This window comes from Aedes albopictus, chromosome 2 (genome assembly GCF_035046485.1).
Source record: "Aedes albopictus strain Foshan chromosome 2, AalbF5, whole genome shotgun sequence".
Classification (NCBI taxonomy): domain Eukaryota; kingdom Metazoa; phylum Arthropoda; class Insecta; order Diptera; family Culicidae; genus Aedes; species Aedes albopictus.
The window spans coordinates 158,688,647-158,706,875 of record NC_085137.1 but is presented as its reverse complement, the minus strand read 5'-3'; the positions used below and the strand labels follow the sequence as shown (position 1 = coordinate 158,706,875).

At 42.6% G+C, this 18,229-nt stretch overlaps 1 protein-coding gene and 1 long non-coding RNA gene across 2 annotated transcripts; both read left to right on the top strand.

The window, feature by feature from the left end:
• The first annotated feature begins 864 nt into the window (after positions 1-864).
• LOC115258899 (uncharacterized) lies at positions 865-10,966 on the top strand. The gene is made up of 4 exons (XR_003893905.2): positions 865-1,012; positions 1,087-1,560; positions 1,631-2,152; positions 9,409-10,966. It is a non-coding gene; the product is annotated as an uncharacterized LOC115258899 (long non-coding RNA).
• Positions 10,967-11,247: 281 nt separating this feature from the next.
• Positions 11,248-17,744, top strand: LOC109424214 (large ribosomal subunit protein uL30). Its single transcript, XM_029859356.2, has 3 exons — positions 11,248-11,382; positions 11,462-11,787; positions 17,220-17,744. Exons 2-3 carry the CDS (start codon positions 11,462-11,464, stop codon positions 17,677-17,679), a joined length of 786 nt encoding a protein of 261 aa, XP_029715216.1. The 5' UTR covers positions 11,248-11,382; the 3' UTR covers positions 17,680-17,744.
• The last annotated feature ends 485 nt before the right edge of the window (positions 17,745-18,229 follow it).

Below are 18,229 nucleotides of genomic sequence, written 5' to 3'. Positions count from 1 at the left end.
TCGTGCAACAAATTTTATCTTCCATATCATGCAACATTTTTTAATATCGCGTTACATTCAACCTAAGTTGGTATTCTCATAGAGGTGACATTTTACAGGCATGCAACATTTTTCTTCTGATGCAACATTTTCCATGTCTTGCAACAAGTTTTATCTTATGTTTCATTTTCCATATCGTGCAACATTTTTTAATATCGCGTTACATTCAACCTTTGTTGGTATTCTCATAGAGGTGATTTTGTACAGGCATGCAACATTTTTCTTCTGATGCAACATTTTCCATGTCGTGCAACAAGTTTCATCTTCCATATCGTGCAACATTTTTTAATATCGCGTTACATTCAACCTATGTTAGTATTCTCATAGAGGTGATATTTTACAGGCATGCAACATTTTTTTGGCTGTGCAACAATTTTCTTATCATGCAACATTTTTTATAACGCGCAACATTAAACCTGCATTTGTATTCAACTAGAGGTAGCATTTTGCAGGCATGCAACATTTTTCATCTGATGCAACATTTTCAATGTCGTGCAACAAGTTTCATCTTCCATATCTTGCAACATTTTTTAATATCGCGTTATTTACATTCAACCTATGTTGGTATTCTCATAGAGGTGACATTTTACAGGCATGCAACATTTTTTATGCGATGCAACATTTTTGCCGTCGCGCAACATTTTCAGTTGTTGCAACTGGTCGGGCATATGATTTACATGAATAATCGTCTTATCGGTACAAAGTCACTCCATTGTTGAAGTACGGTACAAAAACTGGTTGTTAGATTCACACCAACCAGTAAAAACACGGAAAAATAAAAAAGGTTGTTGGTTGCTGGATGTTAGATTCACGCAAGTGCCGACTGTTCTCCTCATCTCTCCACAAATAACTTTGACGTTTGTTTACGTGTTTACATCGGTCCCAGAAAAAATGTTTTCTCTAATCGGTCCAGAATGTTTTTCGTTTTTTTGGTGCTGCAATTGATCATTCGTCGTTCAATAGTTATTCAAAAGTAAGTAATTTTTATAAAAGTTATCGGTTTATATAAAAAAGGGCGTTAAATTAACATTTTGAAGTGCATTTCAGGTGTGCCATCCGCCTTCTGCATCTTAAGTTACTGCTGCTCAAACCACCAAAACCCGCACCTGACCGTCCGGAACTGCGGCATGCTGAATAATTCGATTGAAAGCGGTCGCCAAAAATGCTTCGTCCCAGGAGGACAAGGGAAAGTAACGGCACAGCTCGGCTTGTGCTCAGCGGATCGCTGAAATAAATAAACATCGATCAACTCTGGGTCATCGAGCAGCGGCGCACCAAGGCTTCGCTCCAAAAGGCTTGTTTTTACGTTCCCGAAGACGCAATTGCATTGCCGGATACGCCCATTGGGGGTCCGCATCTACTACACTACTTTTCTGTCGGATCCACCCTTGGAGCACGGAAAACAGCGAACATTGGACGACGCAAGCAGAACCATTGCTCGGAGACTACACGGCGTCAGAACCACGGAAGGTGTTAGTTCAATTTCTAAAGCAGTCCGCAACAAAATTTCTAGAGGAATTGGTAAGTATCTTACAGCTTCCCCCAATCTGCTTATATGGTTTAAGATAGGCATTCTTTTTGCTTCTTTTAGCTTTAATTTAAACTTTAATTACTTCCATCGGTTTCGGATCCAAGATCGGCGCCGGCAGACTACGTGACGGGTAGCACAGATGGCTGCCCACGATATGACGACGGCGCACCATGATTCGAGCAAGCTCCAACGGTCGCTGTCGTTTCGTTCCAACGGTATCCCGAAACGTCCCGAAACGCATGGAATTTCACTGGTGCGTGTGAAACCGGCTTTCGACCGACTCAATTGACGACATTATCGAATTGATTAAATGCCCCTCCAAACGGCGGACTATTTTGCACGATGCCCTGAACAAAATGATATCCAGGAAACCCGCTGACAAAGCTGTCGAAAAAAAGTTGACTGAAAAATATTGACGAGTTTCAACGGGACTACGATGTGACCATGCCCAACCGGTTCGAATATGCAGGCCGATAGTATGCACAACAAGGACACGGGATGTTCCCCAGCGGAACTAGCTTTTTATATGGAACTAGCATCGCGACAAAACGATCCAGATGCTCTATAAATCGACTTGTGATGGTGAGTAGTTTAATATACCTTTCCTATTTACAATATACTCATTATTCGTGTAAGCATGTGATGTATTATAAATATGCGCTTCTAGCTAATCCAATCTAAAAGATTGAGGATCCCTCTTGGGATTGTTCCTGGAGTTCTTTTTGGGGGTTCCTGCAGGAGATTCCTATGGTGATTCCTCAAGTAGTTCCCTCTGGAGATTTCTGCAGGAGCTCCCTTTGGGGATTCGTACAGTAGTTTTTTCTGTAGTTTCCTCGTAGAGTTCATTCTAGGGTTTCCTCCAGGAGATCGTTTCTGGGATTGCTCCTAGAGTATATTGTAGGGGTTTCTCCTCAGTTTTATAATATCTACGAGATCATTGTAGGGATGCTTCCTGGAATTCCTCTAAGGATTCCGCAAGAAGCTCTTCCTGGGCATTCACTCAGGAGTTTGTTTAGATTAGAGGATGCATTCAAGAATTCTTCTGGATATTCTTCCAAGTGTTTTGTTTTTTTCTGGAGATTCCCCCAGGAGTTCCCTTCCTGTTCCCTTAGTCTAAATTAAGGATCTATGTAATGCTTCTATATTTGTGTAATAATAAATTTTGTCATACTTATCCTTTACAAATTACAAATATTAAACTGTTCTTTTCTTCAATTTAGATTTTTTTTCTTTACTTAATTTATTACCAATGCAAAGATTTAAACTCCATAAATATTGTAGTATTGATTTTCCAGTACTGAAAGTGCCGGTACTATAGATGATTCAGTACCGTTATTTTCGGTACCAAAATGTGTACTACCGACCGGTATTTCGGTGCCGGTATTACCGGTACTACATCCCCAATGCCAATGGAGTAGTACGACATGCACTAAGGATACGGGTATTGCCACAAAAGATCTAAATACTGGTCGCAGTGGCTCACCTGAACAGAAAAAAAGCTGTTCCCTCTGCGGATTTGTCTAGAAGTTCCCTATGCATGTTCGTCCAGGAGTGCCTTTTAGAGATTCCTCCAGGGGTTCCCTTTAAAGATTTTTCTAGGAGTTCACTCTAGCGATTCCTCCAGGAGTTTCCTTTGAAATTTCTGCAGGAGCTCCCTTAGGGGATCCGTACAGTAGTTCTTTCTGAAGATTCCTCCTAAAGTTCAATGTAGGGGTTCCCCCAAGTGTTCATTTCTGGGATTCCTCCAGGAGTTTCCTCTGGGGATTTTTTCTGGTGATTCCTTCAGGAGTTCCTTCCTGAGATTCCTGCTAGAGTTTATTATAGGGATTCATCCTAGGAATTCCTACCAGAGTTCCTTTTCATGATTCCTCCAGGAGTTCCCTCTAGGGATTCCACCAGAAGCTCTTATGGGAATTCAATCAGGAGTTTGTTTGGGGGATGCATCCAGGAGTTCTCGTGGATATTGATCCAAAAGGATTTTTTTTTGGAGATTCCGTCAGAAGTTCCCTCTGGGAATTCCTCATGGAGTTCATTCAAGGGATTTTCTCCTGGAGTTCATTTTGAGGATTTCTCGAAGAGTTACCTCAAGCAGTTTCCTCGTCCAGAAGTGTCTCCAGGATATCCTTCTAAGGAATCCTCCAGAAAATCTTCCTGAGGAATCCTCAAGGAATTTCTTCCGAGAAATCCTCCAAAAATTCCTCCAGGAATCCCTGCCGAGAATTTCTCCGGGAATTCCTCAGGATTCCATCCAGGATTCGTCTTAAAATTCCTCCCAGAAGCCTAGCTGAGTATTCCTCCAGGAATTCCTCTGAGGATTTTTCCAGAAATTCCTGCTGATGATTCCTCCAGGAATTCCTCCTGAAGATTCCTCCTGGAATTCATTAGAATTCCCTGCTGAGGATTTTTCCAAGAAGACCTCCAAGAATTCCTGCAGAGGATTCCAACAGGAATTCCTCATGAGAATTTTTCAAGGAATTCTTCCTGAGGATTCCCTCAGGAATAACTCAGGATTCCCTGCTGAGAATTCTTCCCAAGAATGCCTCCTGAGGATTCCATCTGGATTCTGCTGAGAAATATTCTAGGTAATCCTTAAGGATTCCTCTAAGAATTCCCTCGAGGATTTTTCCAGGAATTTCTGCAGAGTATTCCTCCAGGAATTCCCCAGAGAATTCCTCCAGGAGTTCCTGCTGAGGTTCAACCAGGAATCTTGCTGAGGAATCCTCCAGGATTTCCTCCAGGAATTCTTCCTGAGGATTCCTCGAGATTTCTTACTAAGGATTCCTCCCAAGAATTCCTCCTGGGGATTCCTTCAGGAATGCCTCAGGATTCCCTGCTGAGGATTCTTTCCAAGAATTCCTCCTGAGGATTCCTTCAGGGTTTCCTGCTGAGAATTCTTCCAGGAATTTCTGCTGAGGAATCCTCTAGGAATTCCATCATGATTCCTCCAAGAATTCCTTCACGAAATCTTGCTTAGTAATCGTCCAGGAATTCCCCAGTGGATTCCTCCAGGAGTTCCTGCTGAGGTTTCACCAGGAATTCCTGCTGAGGATTCCTCCAGGATTTCCTGTTGAGAATTCCTCCAGGAATTTCTGCTGAAAAATCCTCTAGGAATTCTTCCAAGATTCCCTGCTGAGGATTCCTTCAGAAATTCCTCCTGAGGATTGGTCAGGATTTCCTACTGAGGATTCCTCCCCAGAATTTCTCCTAACTATTGTTCCAGGATTCCCTGCTGAGGATTCCTCCAGGAATTTCTGCTGAGGATTCCTCCAGGAATTTCTGCTGAAAAATCCTCTAGGAATTCTTCCAGGATTCCCTGCTGAGGATGCCTCTAAGAATTCCTGCTGAGTATTTCTCCAGGAATTTCTCCTGAGGATTCCTCTAAGAAGTGCTGCTGAGTATTCCTCCGGGAATTCCAACTGAGGGTTGCTCAGAATTTCCTACTGAGGATTCTTCCAGGAATTCCTGCTGAGGTTTTTTCCAGGAATTCCTCCTAAGGATTCCACCAGGAATTCCTCCTTAAGATTCCTCAAGGAATTCCTTATGATTTCCTGCTGAGGATTCCTCCAAGAATTCCTCCCGAAGATTCTCCAGAAATACCCCCTGAAGATTCCTCCTGGTATTCCTGCTGAGGACTGCTCCAGGAATTTGTGCTGAGGATTCCTACAGAAATTCCTGCTGAGTTTCTACATGGAATGCCTTCTGAGGTTTCGTCGAGGGTTTCTCTAGGAATTCTTCCAGGATTGTCTGCTCAAAATTCCTCTAGGAATTTCTTCAGGAGTTCTTATTGAGGATTCCTCCAGTAAATCCTGATGAGTGTTCTTCCAGAGGATTTCTCAAGGTTTCCTACTAAGGATTCCTGCAGGATTCCTCTAGAAATTCTTCCAGAATTCCCTGCTGAGGATTCCTCCAGGCATTACTCCTGAGGATTGCTCCAGGAATTTATCCTAAGTATTCCTCCAGAAATTCTTCCTGATCCTTAAATGATTGAGGTGGAGATCTGGGGATTCGTACAATCGTATTCAAAAGATTCCTCCAAGAGTTCATTTCTGGGATTATTCCAGGAGTTCACTTCAAGGATTTCTTGTGGTGATTCCATTTGGGATTGTCCCTAGAGTTTATTGTAGGTATTCCTCCTACGAGATCATTGTAGGGATTCTTCCTGGAGTTCTTTTTGAGGATTACTCCAAAAGTTTCCTCTCACAGCAAAAAAAAAAACTGTGGAATATTACATCGAAATCGCTGCAACCAAGTCGTTACATCGATCGATTAATATTACACAGCCCGATGTACACGCCGGCATTTGATGTAATACACAGATCCGATCTAATTATCGCGATGTAATAAATTCACGATGTAATAGAAGCGATGTTAAATAAAATAATCCAAAAGCTCCCCAATGGTTTCTATAATTTCCAATATTTTCTATAATCTTAGAATACATCCCAGATGACTGGGAATTTCCGAGAATCTTTGGAGATTCTCAGGAATTATTTAAATATATTCCGTGATGCTACAGATTTCTATGAATGATTGAGAATATTTTCTATAATTTCTAGAATACATCCCAGATGACTGGGAATTTCTGAGAATCTTTAGGGATTCTCAGGAATAATTTAAATATATTCCGTGATGCTACAGATTTCTATGAATGATTGAGAATATTTTCTATAATTTCTAGAATACATCCCAGATGACTGGGAATTTCTGAGAATCTTTGGGGATTCTCAGGAATAATTTAAATATATTCCGTGATGCTACAGAATATTTTCTATAGTTTCTAGAATACATCCCAGATGACTGGGAATTTCTGAGAATCTTTAGGGATTCTCAGGAATAATTTAAATATATTCCGTGATGCTACAGAATATTTTCTATAGTTTCTAGAATACATCCCAGATGACTGGGAATTTCCGAGAATCTTTAGGGATTCTTAGGAATTATAAACTCCTGGAGGAATCCCTGAAGGAACTCCTGGAGGAATCCCGAAAGAAGTTTTTGGAGGAATTTTTGTAATTAATCTTGGAAGAATCCCTGAAGGAACCCCTGGAGGATTCCCTGAACGCACTCCTGGAGGAATCCCTGAAGGAACTTCTGGAGGAATCCCTGAAGGAACTCCTGGAGGAATCCCTGAAGGAATCCCTGAAGGAACTCCTGGAGGAATTCCTAAAGGAACTCCTGGAGGAATCCCTTAAGGAACTCCTGGAGGAATCCCTGAAGGAACTCCTGGAGGAATCCCTGAAGGAACTCCTGGAGGAATCCCTGAAGGAACACTTGGAGGAATCCCTGAAGGAACTCCTGGAGGAATCCCTGAAGGAACTCCTGGAGTTCTGAAGGAACTCCTTGAGGAATCCCTTAAGGAACTCCTGGAGGAATCCCTGAAGGAACTCCTGGAGGAATCCCTGAAGGAACTCCTGGAGGAATCCCTGAAGGAACTCCTGGAGGAATCCCTGAAGGAACTCCTGGAGGAATTCCTGAAGGAACTCCTGGAGCCCTGAAGGAACTCCTTGAGGAATCCCTGAAGGAACTCCTGGAGGAATCCCTGAAGGAACTCCTGGAGGAATCCCTGAAGGAACTCCTGGAGGAATCCCTAAAGGAACTCCTGGAGGAATTCCTGCAGGAACTCCTGGAGGAATCCCTGAAGGAACTCCTGGAGGAATCCCTGAAGGAACTCCTGGAGGAATCCCTGATAGAACTCCTGGAGGAATCCCGAAAGAAGTTTCTGGAGGAATTTTTGTAATAAATCTTGGAAGAATCCCTGAAGGAACCCCTGGAGGATTCCCTGGACGCACTCCTGGAGGAATCCCTGAAGGAACTCCTGGAGGAATCTCTGAAGGAACTCTTGGAGGGATCCCTGAAGGAACTTCTGGAGGAATCCCTGAAGGAACTCCTGGAGGAATCCTTGAAGGAACTTCTGGAGGAATCCCTGAAGGAGCACCTGGAGGAATCCCTGAAGGAACTCCTGGAGGAATCCCTGAAGGAACTCCTGGAGGAATCCATGAAGGAACTTTTGGGATAATCCCTGAAGGAACTCCTGAAGGAATCCCTATAGCAACTCCTGGAGGAATCCCTGAAGGAACTCTTGGAGGAATCCCTGAAGGAACTTCTGGAGGAATCCCTGAAGGAACTCCTGGAGGAATCCCTGAAGGAACTCCTGGAGGAATCCCTGAAGGAACTCCTGGAGGAATCCCTGAAGGAACTCCTGGAGGAATCTCTGAAGGAACTCCTGGAGGAATCCCTGAAGGAACTCCTGGAGGAATCCCTGAAGGAACTCCTGGAGGAATCCCTGAAGGAACTCCTGGAGGAATCCCTGAAGGAACTCCTGGAGGAATCCCTGAAGGAACTCCTGGAGGAATCCCTGAAGGAACTCCTGGAGGAATCCCTGAAGGAACTCCTGGAGGAATCCCTAAAGGAACTCCTGGAGGAATCCCTGAAGGAGCTCTTGGGGGAATCCCTGAAGGAACTCCTGGAAGAATCCCTGAAGGAACTCCTGGAGGAATCCCTGAAGGAATCCCTGATAGAACTCCTGGAGGAATCCCGAAAGAAGTTTCTGGAGGAATTTTTGTAATTAATCTTGGAAGAATCCCTGAAGGAACCCCTGGAGGATTCCCTGAACGCACTCCTGGAGGAATTCCTGAAGGAACTCCTGGAGGAATCCCTGAAGGAACTCTTAGAGGAATCCCTGAAGGAGCTCCTGGAGGAATCCCTGAAGGAACTTCTGGAGGAATCCCTGAAGGAACACCTGGAGGAATCCCTGAAGGAACTACTGGAGGAATCCATGATGGAACTCCTGGAGGAATCCCTGAAGGAACTCCTGGAGGCTGAAGGAACTCCTGGGGGAATCCCTGAAGGAACTCCTGGAAGAATCCCTGAAGGAACTCCTGGAGGAATCCCTAAAGGAACTCCTGGAGGAATCCCTAAAGGAACTCCTGGAGGAATCCCTGAAGGAACTCCTGGGGGAATCCCTGAAGGAACTCCTGGAAGAATCCCTGAAGAAACTCCTGGAGGAATCCCTGAAGGAATCCCTGACAGAACTCCTGGAGGAATCCCGAAAGAAGTTTCTGGGGGAATTTTTGTAATGAATCTTGGAAGAATCCCTGAAGGAACCCCTGGAGGATTCCCTGAACGCACTCCTAGAGGAATCCCTGAAGGAAGTCTTGGAGGAATCCCTGAAGGAACTCCTGGAGGAATCCCTGAAGGAACTTCTGGAGGAATCCCTGAAGGAACTCCTGGAGGAATCCCTGAAGGAATCCCTGATAGAACTCCTGGAGGAATCCCGAAAGAAGTTTCTGGAGGAATTTTTGTAATAAATCTTGGAAGAATCCCTGAAGGAACCCCTGGAGGATTCCCTGAACGCACTCCTGGAGGAATCCCTGAAGGAACTCCTGGAGGAATCCCTGAAGGAACTCTTGGAGGAATCCCTGAAGGAACTCCTGGAGGAATCCCTGAAGGAACTTCTGGAGGAATCCCTGAAGGAACACCTGGAGGAATCCCTGAAGGAACTCCTGGAGGAATCCATGAAGGAACTTTTGGGAGAATCCCTGAAGGAACTCCTGAAGGAATTCCTATAGCAACTCCTGGAGGAATCCCTGAAGGAACACCTGAACTGAAATTCCTTTCACAGGAATTTCTGAAAAATATGCATGAGTAAAATTCCAAAAACACAAGGAACTTGCGGAGAGAAATGTTCGGGAGGAATCCCTATATAAAAATCCTTAATCAGATTACCCGTTAAACTTAGTTATAAAAACCCCTTAGAGGAACTTTTACAAAAAAAAATCATTTGAAGGAATTGCATAGTATTAATTAAAATAATACTAATGAATGTTCGTATATTTCAGCCGCCGTCTTCGAGTGATATAAAAAAGATTCACCCCTGCATCAAATACACCATGTTCAGGACTCTGATGGACTGGTGGTATTCTACGGGCACGAGATCTGGAATATGCTCAAGGAAGATAGCAAGTGTCCGAGCATCGGGTGCTTAGAACCATCTTTGGCGGTGTGCAGGAGAACGATGTGTGGCGGCGAAGGATGAGCCACGAGCTCACTGCACTCTACGGCGAATCTAGCATCCGGAAGGTGGCAAAAGCTGGAATGAAACGATGGGCAGGGCATGTTTTGAGAATGCCGGACAACAAGCCTACAAAGCTGGTTCGCAAGAGATCCGTATAGTACAAGGAGACCTGGAGGGTAGCATGCAAGATCAGGTGCAGAACGATCTGGCTAATGTAGAACGCGGCCGATGATTGAGCAAATGTGTGCAAATCGAGTGTTGTGGCGAGGAATTGTTGAATCAGTTTTATTGTAATATGTAATACTAAACAAATAAAGGAATGCTATGAAAAATGACCAAAACTGCTGTAACTCCTCAACGAACTTTTTCAGAAAGGCCTTTTACAACTTCTAGAGAAATTTCCAGGAGAATCAATACAAAATACTAGGAGGAACTCCTGAAAAAAATACAGGTGAAATCCCAGAATAAACTTCCCAAGAGGAAAATCTAGGGAAAAATGCCCAGGACTCCTAAAGATAAATCCCTACCCGGTCAACCAGTGAAAGATTTTCGATGGCGATCGCTATCGATTAGATATAGAACTATGAAGAATATCGGAATCTGGTTGATATGGAAGGAAGAATTTCTTGAAAAACTAGAACTTCTCAGAATCCTCAGAAAGAGCATTCAGGAGGAACCTATGGAAAAATCAGACCCCAGCAGGTACTCCAGCAAAAATCCCCAGGAATAACTCCTTTGAAAAAAAAAAAAAACAAAGTGAAATACTTAGAAGAAACTAGGAAAAAATTGACGAATATTGGCAGGCAGAACTCCTGGAGAAAAATACCCTAGAATTATTCCTATTGGTAACTTCTGGAGTAAATTCCTAAGGAACAGCTTCCGAAGAAAAAACGTACGATGGGACTTTTGGAAATAAATCATAAGGGAATCTTAAAAAAAAATCACTAGGAAGAACTAAAAAAAACTCCCAGAAATCCCGAAAAAACAGTACACTCATGATCGTAGAAAATATGGATAAGGAACTATAGTTCTAGTATTTCTTACAAATAGACGAAATTCTTAGCAAAAAGGGTAAAACACAATTTAATTGGATGTCCAAAAACAGCGATTCAACCATTCTTAGCGCACTTCAACTTTGTAGCGACCTCGGTAGCGACTCAAACAGATCAAAATGCGCGCGGAAACAATTCGAAGTGAATTCTTTCCGCCGGGAAAAATGTGTGTAGAGATTTTTTCCCTTTCCGCGCCAAAATCCGTGGCCGGGTTTACACTTCGGGAAAATTGACATCCATGTTTTCCGCCGCGGAATTTGAAATTCCGCGCTCCATTTAAAACACACAGGGGACCAAATCCCGTGACACGTTTTCCGAACTGTAAACCAGCCTTTAGGTAAAGTTAGGCTTGATATGTTTTCAAGCGGGTTTTACTTAATTCATGTATTTAAATCCACTGAATAATTGAAATGAAAATGTAATTTCCTGTGCTGTTATGATAATGAATAAGCTAAAACTTGAATGAAAATTTGTTTGCCCATAAATCAATAAAATTAAAATCCTGCAATGAGCTATACAGATTTTGACCAAAAATTATTTAATATTTAATTGTATTTCCATAGTGCACCGACACATTCAAAATCTCCGAAGCGCAATCTCTCCACATGTGTAGACATTGGTGTGGCTTGACAGTTCTCATTTGCGTCCTTTGACACCAACCGCTGTCAAATTCCAATACTGCCAACTGATGACAACTTCCTTCTTTTTCGGTCTTTTCGACGTGAAACGTGCTGAACACTAGAAAGGTGCTTTGTTTTTCTCCGCGAAATAGCGGTCAATTCCGTCGGAAAATCGATTTTAACCGTTCCGTTCGCTTGCTTTTAGATGCCAGCTGCGGCTAAGACTGCTGCCCCGGCCGCGAAGGCCCCGGCCGACAAGAAGGAGAAGAAACTGCCCGCGGTGCCGGAATCGAAACTGAAGGCAACCAAAGTGAAGACCATCGCCCGCCCCGGCAGCCTGCACAGGCGTCGTCATCTGGCGGCTGTCAAGCTCGTCCGCCAGCGCCAGAACCTGCTCCGTGCGGCCAAGTATGCCAAGAAGTACCTGCGCATGGACCGCGATGTGGTCGAGAAGGCCCGCGCTGCCAAGAAGGCCGGCAACATCTACATCCCGGCCGAGCCGAAGGTTGCCTTCGTGATGCGTATTCGTGGGTGAGTGTTTTCTTCGATTTTGTTCGGTAGTTGCGATAGGCTTGCGGGAACCTGTTCCGGAACGGGAGATCGTGTGCGGAACCCTCACCTCAATGTGGACGTTTAGTGAAGTGTTGAAAACGGCGTTTTGAGCTATTGTTTTCGGAAGAAACAATCGGAAGGTTAGGTGCAGAAATGTGTCAACAATGCGACCGTACAATGATGGGAAATTATTCCGAAGCAACATGCTTTCTGCGAATCTGTGTGAATGGCTAGATTAAGCCGCTTCAGGCTTCGTGAAATCGTTGTGCAAACCTGTGGCGAAGATTATAAGCTTATAGGCAGAACAAATCCTCTTCATCTTGAGGTGAATTCAGTGCTTTGTTCATGCTGCCGGCATGTGTTAATGTATGATGCCATTGAAACAAGTATCTTGCAGTGAAAAGCCAAGATTTATTGTGTATACGGACCAGGAACAACTCAACATTGTCCCAAGAAAGCTCAAGAATCCCCCAATATCCAACGCAAAGGGCATGCAACATAGATCTGCAACCCTGGCAAGTGATCAGCGAAGCAAACAAGTTGGCCCGATATTGTAAAACTTTTTCTTTGTTAGGTCCGATTGTTTATAACGATTGGAAGTTTGTTCTAACAAAGCCCAAGGATTAGTGCTGAACTCGCTCTTCAAGAATCTTAACCGAAATACGCTTATCAAGATTCGAACGATGGCCAATCAAGATGAGGAATATTAACTTTACTTTCAGTCCTGAGCACCCACGGATTGCCACCCTGGGAGATTGCCAGCCATCGCCTTGACCTGTGGCCAGGTCAAATTTCTGTCGACTGTGTGGCCGACCCACCTCTACTTTCGTTCCCAAATTTCTGTCGCTATCGGCTTTTGATGACATCCACGATGGAGATCCGTGGGGCCACCATGCACGTATTACATATCTATTGATGAACGATCTGCACCCGTAAATATTCTCCGCTGATACACACCATGTTTCACTGGCTTACGGCAGCACAGATTTTACGATCGAGTTGAAAATTCGGATTTTTGTGCGTCGACTAATCTGATTGTTTTTCCATACATTTCTTAAACTCGCAAAAGCATCCCTTGCCTTCTTGATCCGTGAAGCTATGCTATGTCGATCTTGGTAGTAGATGTATGGCTAGTTATTCTACTATCTTGGTGCCTCCATCAGCCGTGAGATATTAGAAGCTTTCAACATTCTCCACTGCTTGCTTGGCCAGCTACCGTGAAGCTAGAAGACTTGACCGTTTTTACATTCAACGATTTGGTCTTGTTGACGTTGATGGTCGTGATGGCCGAGGAGCGATCGGCAAGATCATCGAGCTTACTCTAAATATCGGAGCGCCGTTGAGCTAAAAGAGCAACGTCATCAGCCAGTTCGAAGTCATTTAGGTGCTCCATGGTAATGAGCTGCCACAGCAATCTACGATTTGGATCACTGTCAATCGCACCTACCAGGATCTCGTCGATTACGATGAGGAACAGCAGCGGTGATGGTATACATCATTGCCTCACTCCAGCAACGACCCGGATGGGATCGGACAAAACACCGTTGTGCAGTACTCTGCACGAAAATGCTCTGTACTGTGCTTCAATGAGGCGGATGATTTTCTCAGGCAGATCCTTGCGCCTGAGGGCTTCCCACATGTTTCCGTGATTGAGACGGTCGAAAGGTTTTTCGTAATCAATGAACACCAGGTAGAGAGACTTTTGGAATTCACTGATTTGTTCCAGAATGATACGGAGCGTTACAATACGGTCCACACAGGATCGTCCGGCACGGAATCCTGCTTGCTGTCGTCGAAGAGTTGCGTCAATCTTCTCCTGTATCCGCTCAAGGATCACTTTGCAGAGGACTTTGAGAACGCTTCACAGTAATATGATGCCCCGCCAATTATCGCAAACAGTCAGGTCACCCTTTTTGGGTACCTTTACTAAGACGCCTTGCATCTAGTCGGCCGGAAATGTCGCGGTTTCCCATATGTTGCCGAATAATTGATGCAGTAGTTGTGCGGATACTGCGGGGTCAGCTTTGAGCATCTCAGCTGATATGCGATCGACCCCTGGGGCCCTGTTCGATTTCATGCTACGGATGGCTGTTTCTATCTCCTGCACTGATGGAGCTTCGGTGTTGATACGGGTAATGCGTCATGTTGAGGTGTTGATGATGTGACCGACACTTGAAAAAGGTTTCCAAAGTGCTCAAACCAGCGTTTCAACTGGTCAGCCGGGTCGGTCAGTAACTGCCCACACGTGTCTTTAACGGACATCGTACAGGGTGGCCACCCAGTCGGGAATTTCGGGAAAACCGGGAAAAGCTCGGGAATTCGAAACCACCGGGAAAAAGTCGGGAAAACCTCGGGAATTGTTGCCAGCCACCGGGAATTTCCAAAATTCTAAAATTTGTACTGTCTCCAGAAGCATAAGTACGAGAATCTGTGGGAAATGCATTCAACAACTGTTGAACTATATAACATAGTGGGTGAACTGGCTTAAAAACCATTCTTCGAAATTAATATCTTGTCGTCGAGTCATGACAATTAAAGTTAATCATAGTGCTGTTACATAACATCACAATTTGAACAATTTCAAAGATATTCTAAAGAACATTGTCGTGGAGAGACTGGTTGAGACACAATCAAATATTCATAGATTCATATGTCACTTTAGCATTTCAGGATGTACATGTTCCTGAAAACATCAAACGTCCTATAAAAGTGTTATAAAACATAACAAAAATTATAATTTCTTTCTAAAAAAATATCCTTGTACAATCTCTAGGAGAATATTTGATATAGCCTTTGTCATTTGAGCGAAAAGTCTTTGATAAATTTGGATGCTGATAAAATTTTGAATGAATGAATGAATTGCCCCAAGAATATTTTAAATTAAAAATTAAATTATAAAATTCTGGATGAGTAATTCTGGTGAAAATATTTTTACAATTCAAAAATAGTTAGTGAAAAACAATTGAAAGAATATTTGAAGGGATTTTTAGTATCTGATGAAATTCCTCGAAACACGCCTATTGTAGCTCATAAAAGTACTTCTAATATTTTGTTTGAAAGATTTCTGTTGTTTTTCATGAAGCTCTTGGATGTACCTACTCATTTATTGTATTTAGTTGTGGATAAGAATGTTCGGAGAAAACCGGAATAAGGTATCGGGAAAATCCCGAAGCTTTAGCAGAAGTCCCTGGTAAAAGTCCTGGTTCAGCAAATTCTCGAGAATTTTGAGTATTCGTAGTTTCTAGTTAAACTACCAATTGAAATTCTCATTGAGTATTCAAAAGCATCTGGAGCAATATAGTTGTATGATTTATGGAAATAAATAATTCCCAAATAATGAATTTGGGAAATACTTTCTCAAAAATTAATTTTTCAGGATTTCCTGGAGAAATCCTTGACATAGGGAAAATGTGATCAGAATTAAATCTCTGAGAGCTTCATATTTCAATCGCTGATGAAATAACTGAATGCTACACGCTATGTCCAAAGGGAAGTATTATGAAAATCAAATGTACCTCAAATGTTATTCCATAGGATCGTACACGCAGAGAAATTTCATCTTATTGAATCAAAAAAATATATTTTTGAAGCTCATTTTTGTTATAAACAGACTTATTTTTGAATTCTACAATTTTATTTTGTTCATTCAACTATAAAATTTGTTGTTTTCAATACCACAGCTGAACGAGACAAAAATTGTCAATTTAAAAAAATATTTTTTTGTTTGAAATACTTTTTTATTTTTGATTCTAAAAAAAATATTGTAGATCCAAAAAATGTTCACGTCTAAATGGCAGGCAGCTAACACATTAGATTGCAGCTTTGTAAGTGCCATCTACCAAATTTAGAGCGCTGTTGGCACCTCCAACCATAGAGGAAAATCACTCTAACCGATAATTTATTATCCGTTGCAAGAAAATAGAGAGCGAAAATGGTGCAAAATCGCTAATAGATCTCCGCTCGTACGTTTAATCGTTCTGGTGTCTTTTACGATAAGTGCGCGAATGGGCCAAAGAATAATGCGCCGAAAACACCAACACGATTTACCGTACTGGCGGAGGTATACGAGCACTTGCGCTCAAAAATTTTCGCGCAACGCATAATATGATCATGTTTTGGCAATATCAGAAAGCGTCAAGCGTCCATAACGTAGAAAGTGATTTACATTTAGTGATAAATTTTCAAGAGCAGTTGTGGCTATAATGAACAACGCGCGATTATTCATCGGCATTCCAGAAGTGTGTGTTCGATTCCCGCTTGGAATCATTGTTGTTTTGCTAAACATTTAAAAAAAATGTAAATTCAACAAAAAATTTCTTTGTAGATGTTGACAGCTGACTTTTTTAAAAACAACAATTTTGATTATTAAACCAAAAAATATTTATTTTTGAAATCAAAAAAATAAATTATTAGCCGGGGAACGATAATTATTTTTGTTGTTTTTACACAGGATTTTTTTGAGTTTAAAAAAGATTTTTCTGCGTGTAGGTTTGGACCTCTAGTTTCAGAATCTGTGCGGTTTAAAATATTTCATCTTGGGTTTTTCGATTTTTTCGGTTTTTTTTTATTTTTTTTCCTATTTTCCCATACAAATGGCGAAAAAAGTCATTTTTAGGTTAATTTCATCCCATATAAAAATGTATGGGAAAAACCCCAAGATGGATTATTTTAAATCGCACATAGGGTGCGGGCACCAGTTTTGGCCAGTCTAAGGGAAATCATTTTTATAAAAATAACCAATAATTCAATGAAAACTACCAATGTGTTAAATGAAAGGTTTCGATCTATACTTTATTAGAAAAATACAGAAATCAAGCTAATACTTGATTTTTGTATTAAAAGTGGCACTGGCCAAAATAGAAGTCTAGCCGCAGTTTTGGCCATATTCTTAGCTTTGGTTTCTATTTTGGCCAATCACGTGTGTTTCTTATGGGAGTGGCCAAATTAGAAGCACCCTGGCCAAAATAGATATATGGGAGCTGTTTTTTAAGGAAAATTATTTTTTTCTTCCAGTTCTTAATCAAAATGTATGGTTTTAACAGCTGCAATCATATTATTATATTAGAATCTACTAGTAAAAAATAAGTGTATGCCAATTTAGATCGTTACAGGCTGAATACCGCACTATGGCCAAAACTCCGGGCTGGCCAAAACTGAAGCTTCTACCCTATTCTGAATCTAGGGGTCCAAAAATACGATTCTAGCGAATAAACTTTGAGGTACATTCACTTTTCATAATACTTCCCTTTGGACATAGCGTGTATTGTAACTTGCTCCTCAACCGACATTCACAATCAGGGATGGCAAAGAGACATTTTTCTGATTGCGCCGTTCTCGACTATTGAAGGATTAACTTTTTGTCCAACGAATCAGCAGAACTAATCTTTTCCTTTCTCTTTCCCCACTTCCAGTATCAACAAGGTCGCCCCTAAGGTCCGCAAGGTGCTGCAACTGTTCCGTCTGCGCCAGATCAACAACGCCACGTTCATCAAGCTGAACAAGGCCACCAAGAACATGCTGCGCATTGCGGAGCCGTACATCACCTACGGATACCCGACGCTGAAATCGGTCCGCCATCTGATCTACAAGCGTGGCTTCGTCAAGCACCGACACAGCCGCATCCCGATCACCGATAACTTCGTGATTGAGCGTAAACTGCGCGGCGGTTACAAGATGCAGTGCGTCGAGGATCTGGTCTACCAGATCTACACCGCCGGACCGCTGTTCCGCAAGGCCAACAACTTCCTGTGGCCGTTCAAGCTAAACACCCCGACCGGTGGATGGCGCAAGAAGAACAACCACTACGTTGAGGGTGGTGACTTCGGTAACCGTGAGGATAAGATCAATGAGCTTATCCAGCGTATGATCTAAGTTGAGAGGGTAAGGTTGCGAGAGAGCGAGTTAAATAAAACAACAAAATACCTTTAAAAATTGAATTTATACGTGTAAGCATATTTGTTTCTTAGTTATTTTCTTTTTCTTGTGTCTTGGCACACAGGTACGTTAAGTGATCCGAAACCCCCTGACGGAGACCATTGGGCAAAGAATGCCCTATGAGTTATCTTTCTACATTAATGCCTTGATGGCTACAGCGCGGCTTTCAGGCTTATTCTGCGCGGCGTGTGAGGTGAGACGGACGGTTTCGTCTCACGTGACGTGAGACAACTAATGCATTTCAAATGGGATCGAGTCGACTTTTGTCACCTCATTCGACTCGTGTCACCTCACACCCCGCGCAGATTCTAATGCCATGCGTGTAGTACATATATCAAATGGATCTACACATCTGTTGTCAAATATTGGCCTATGGATGTCTTGTGTGGTGGCAAAAGGGCGAAATGAGAACGATCCAATCAAAGTTAGGCCATCTCCAAAGGATGTGCTTAATGGCGATGTCTGGAGCGTTCTCTTCAACTCCTAC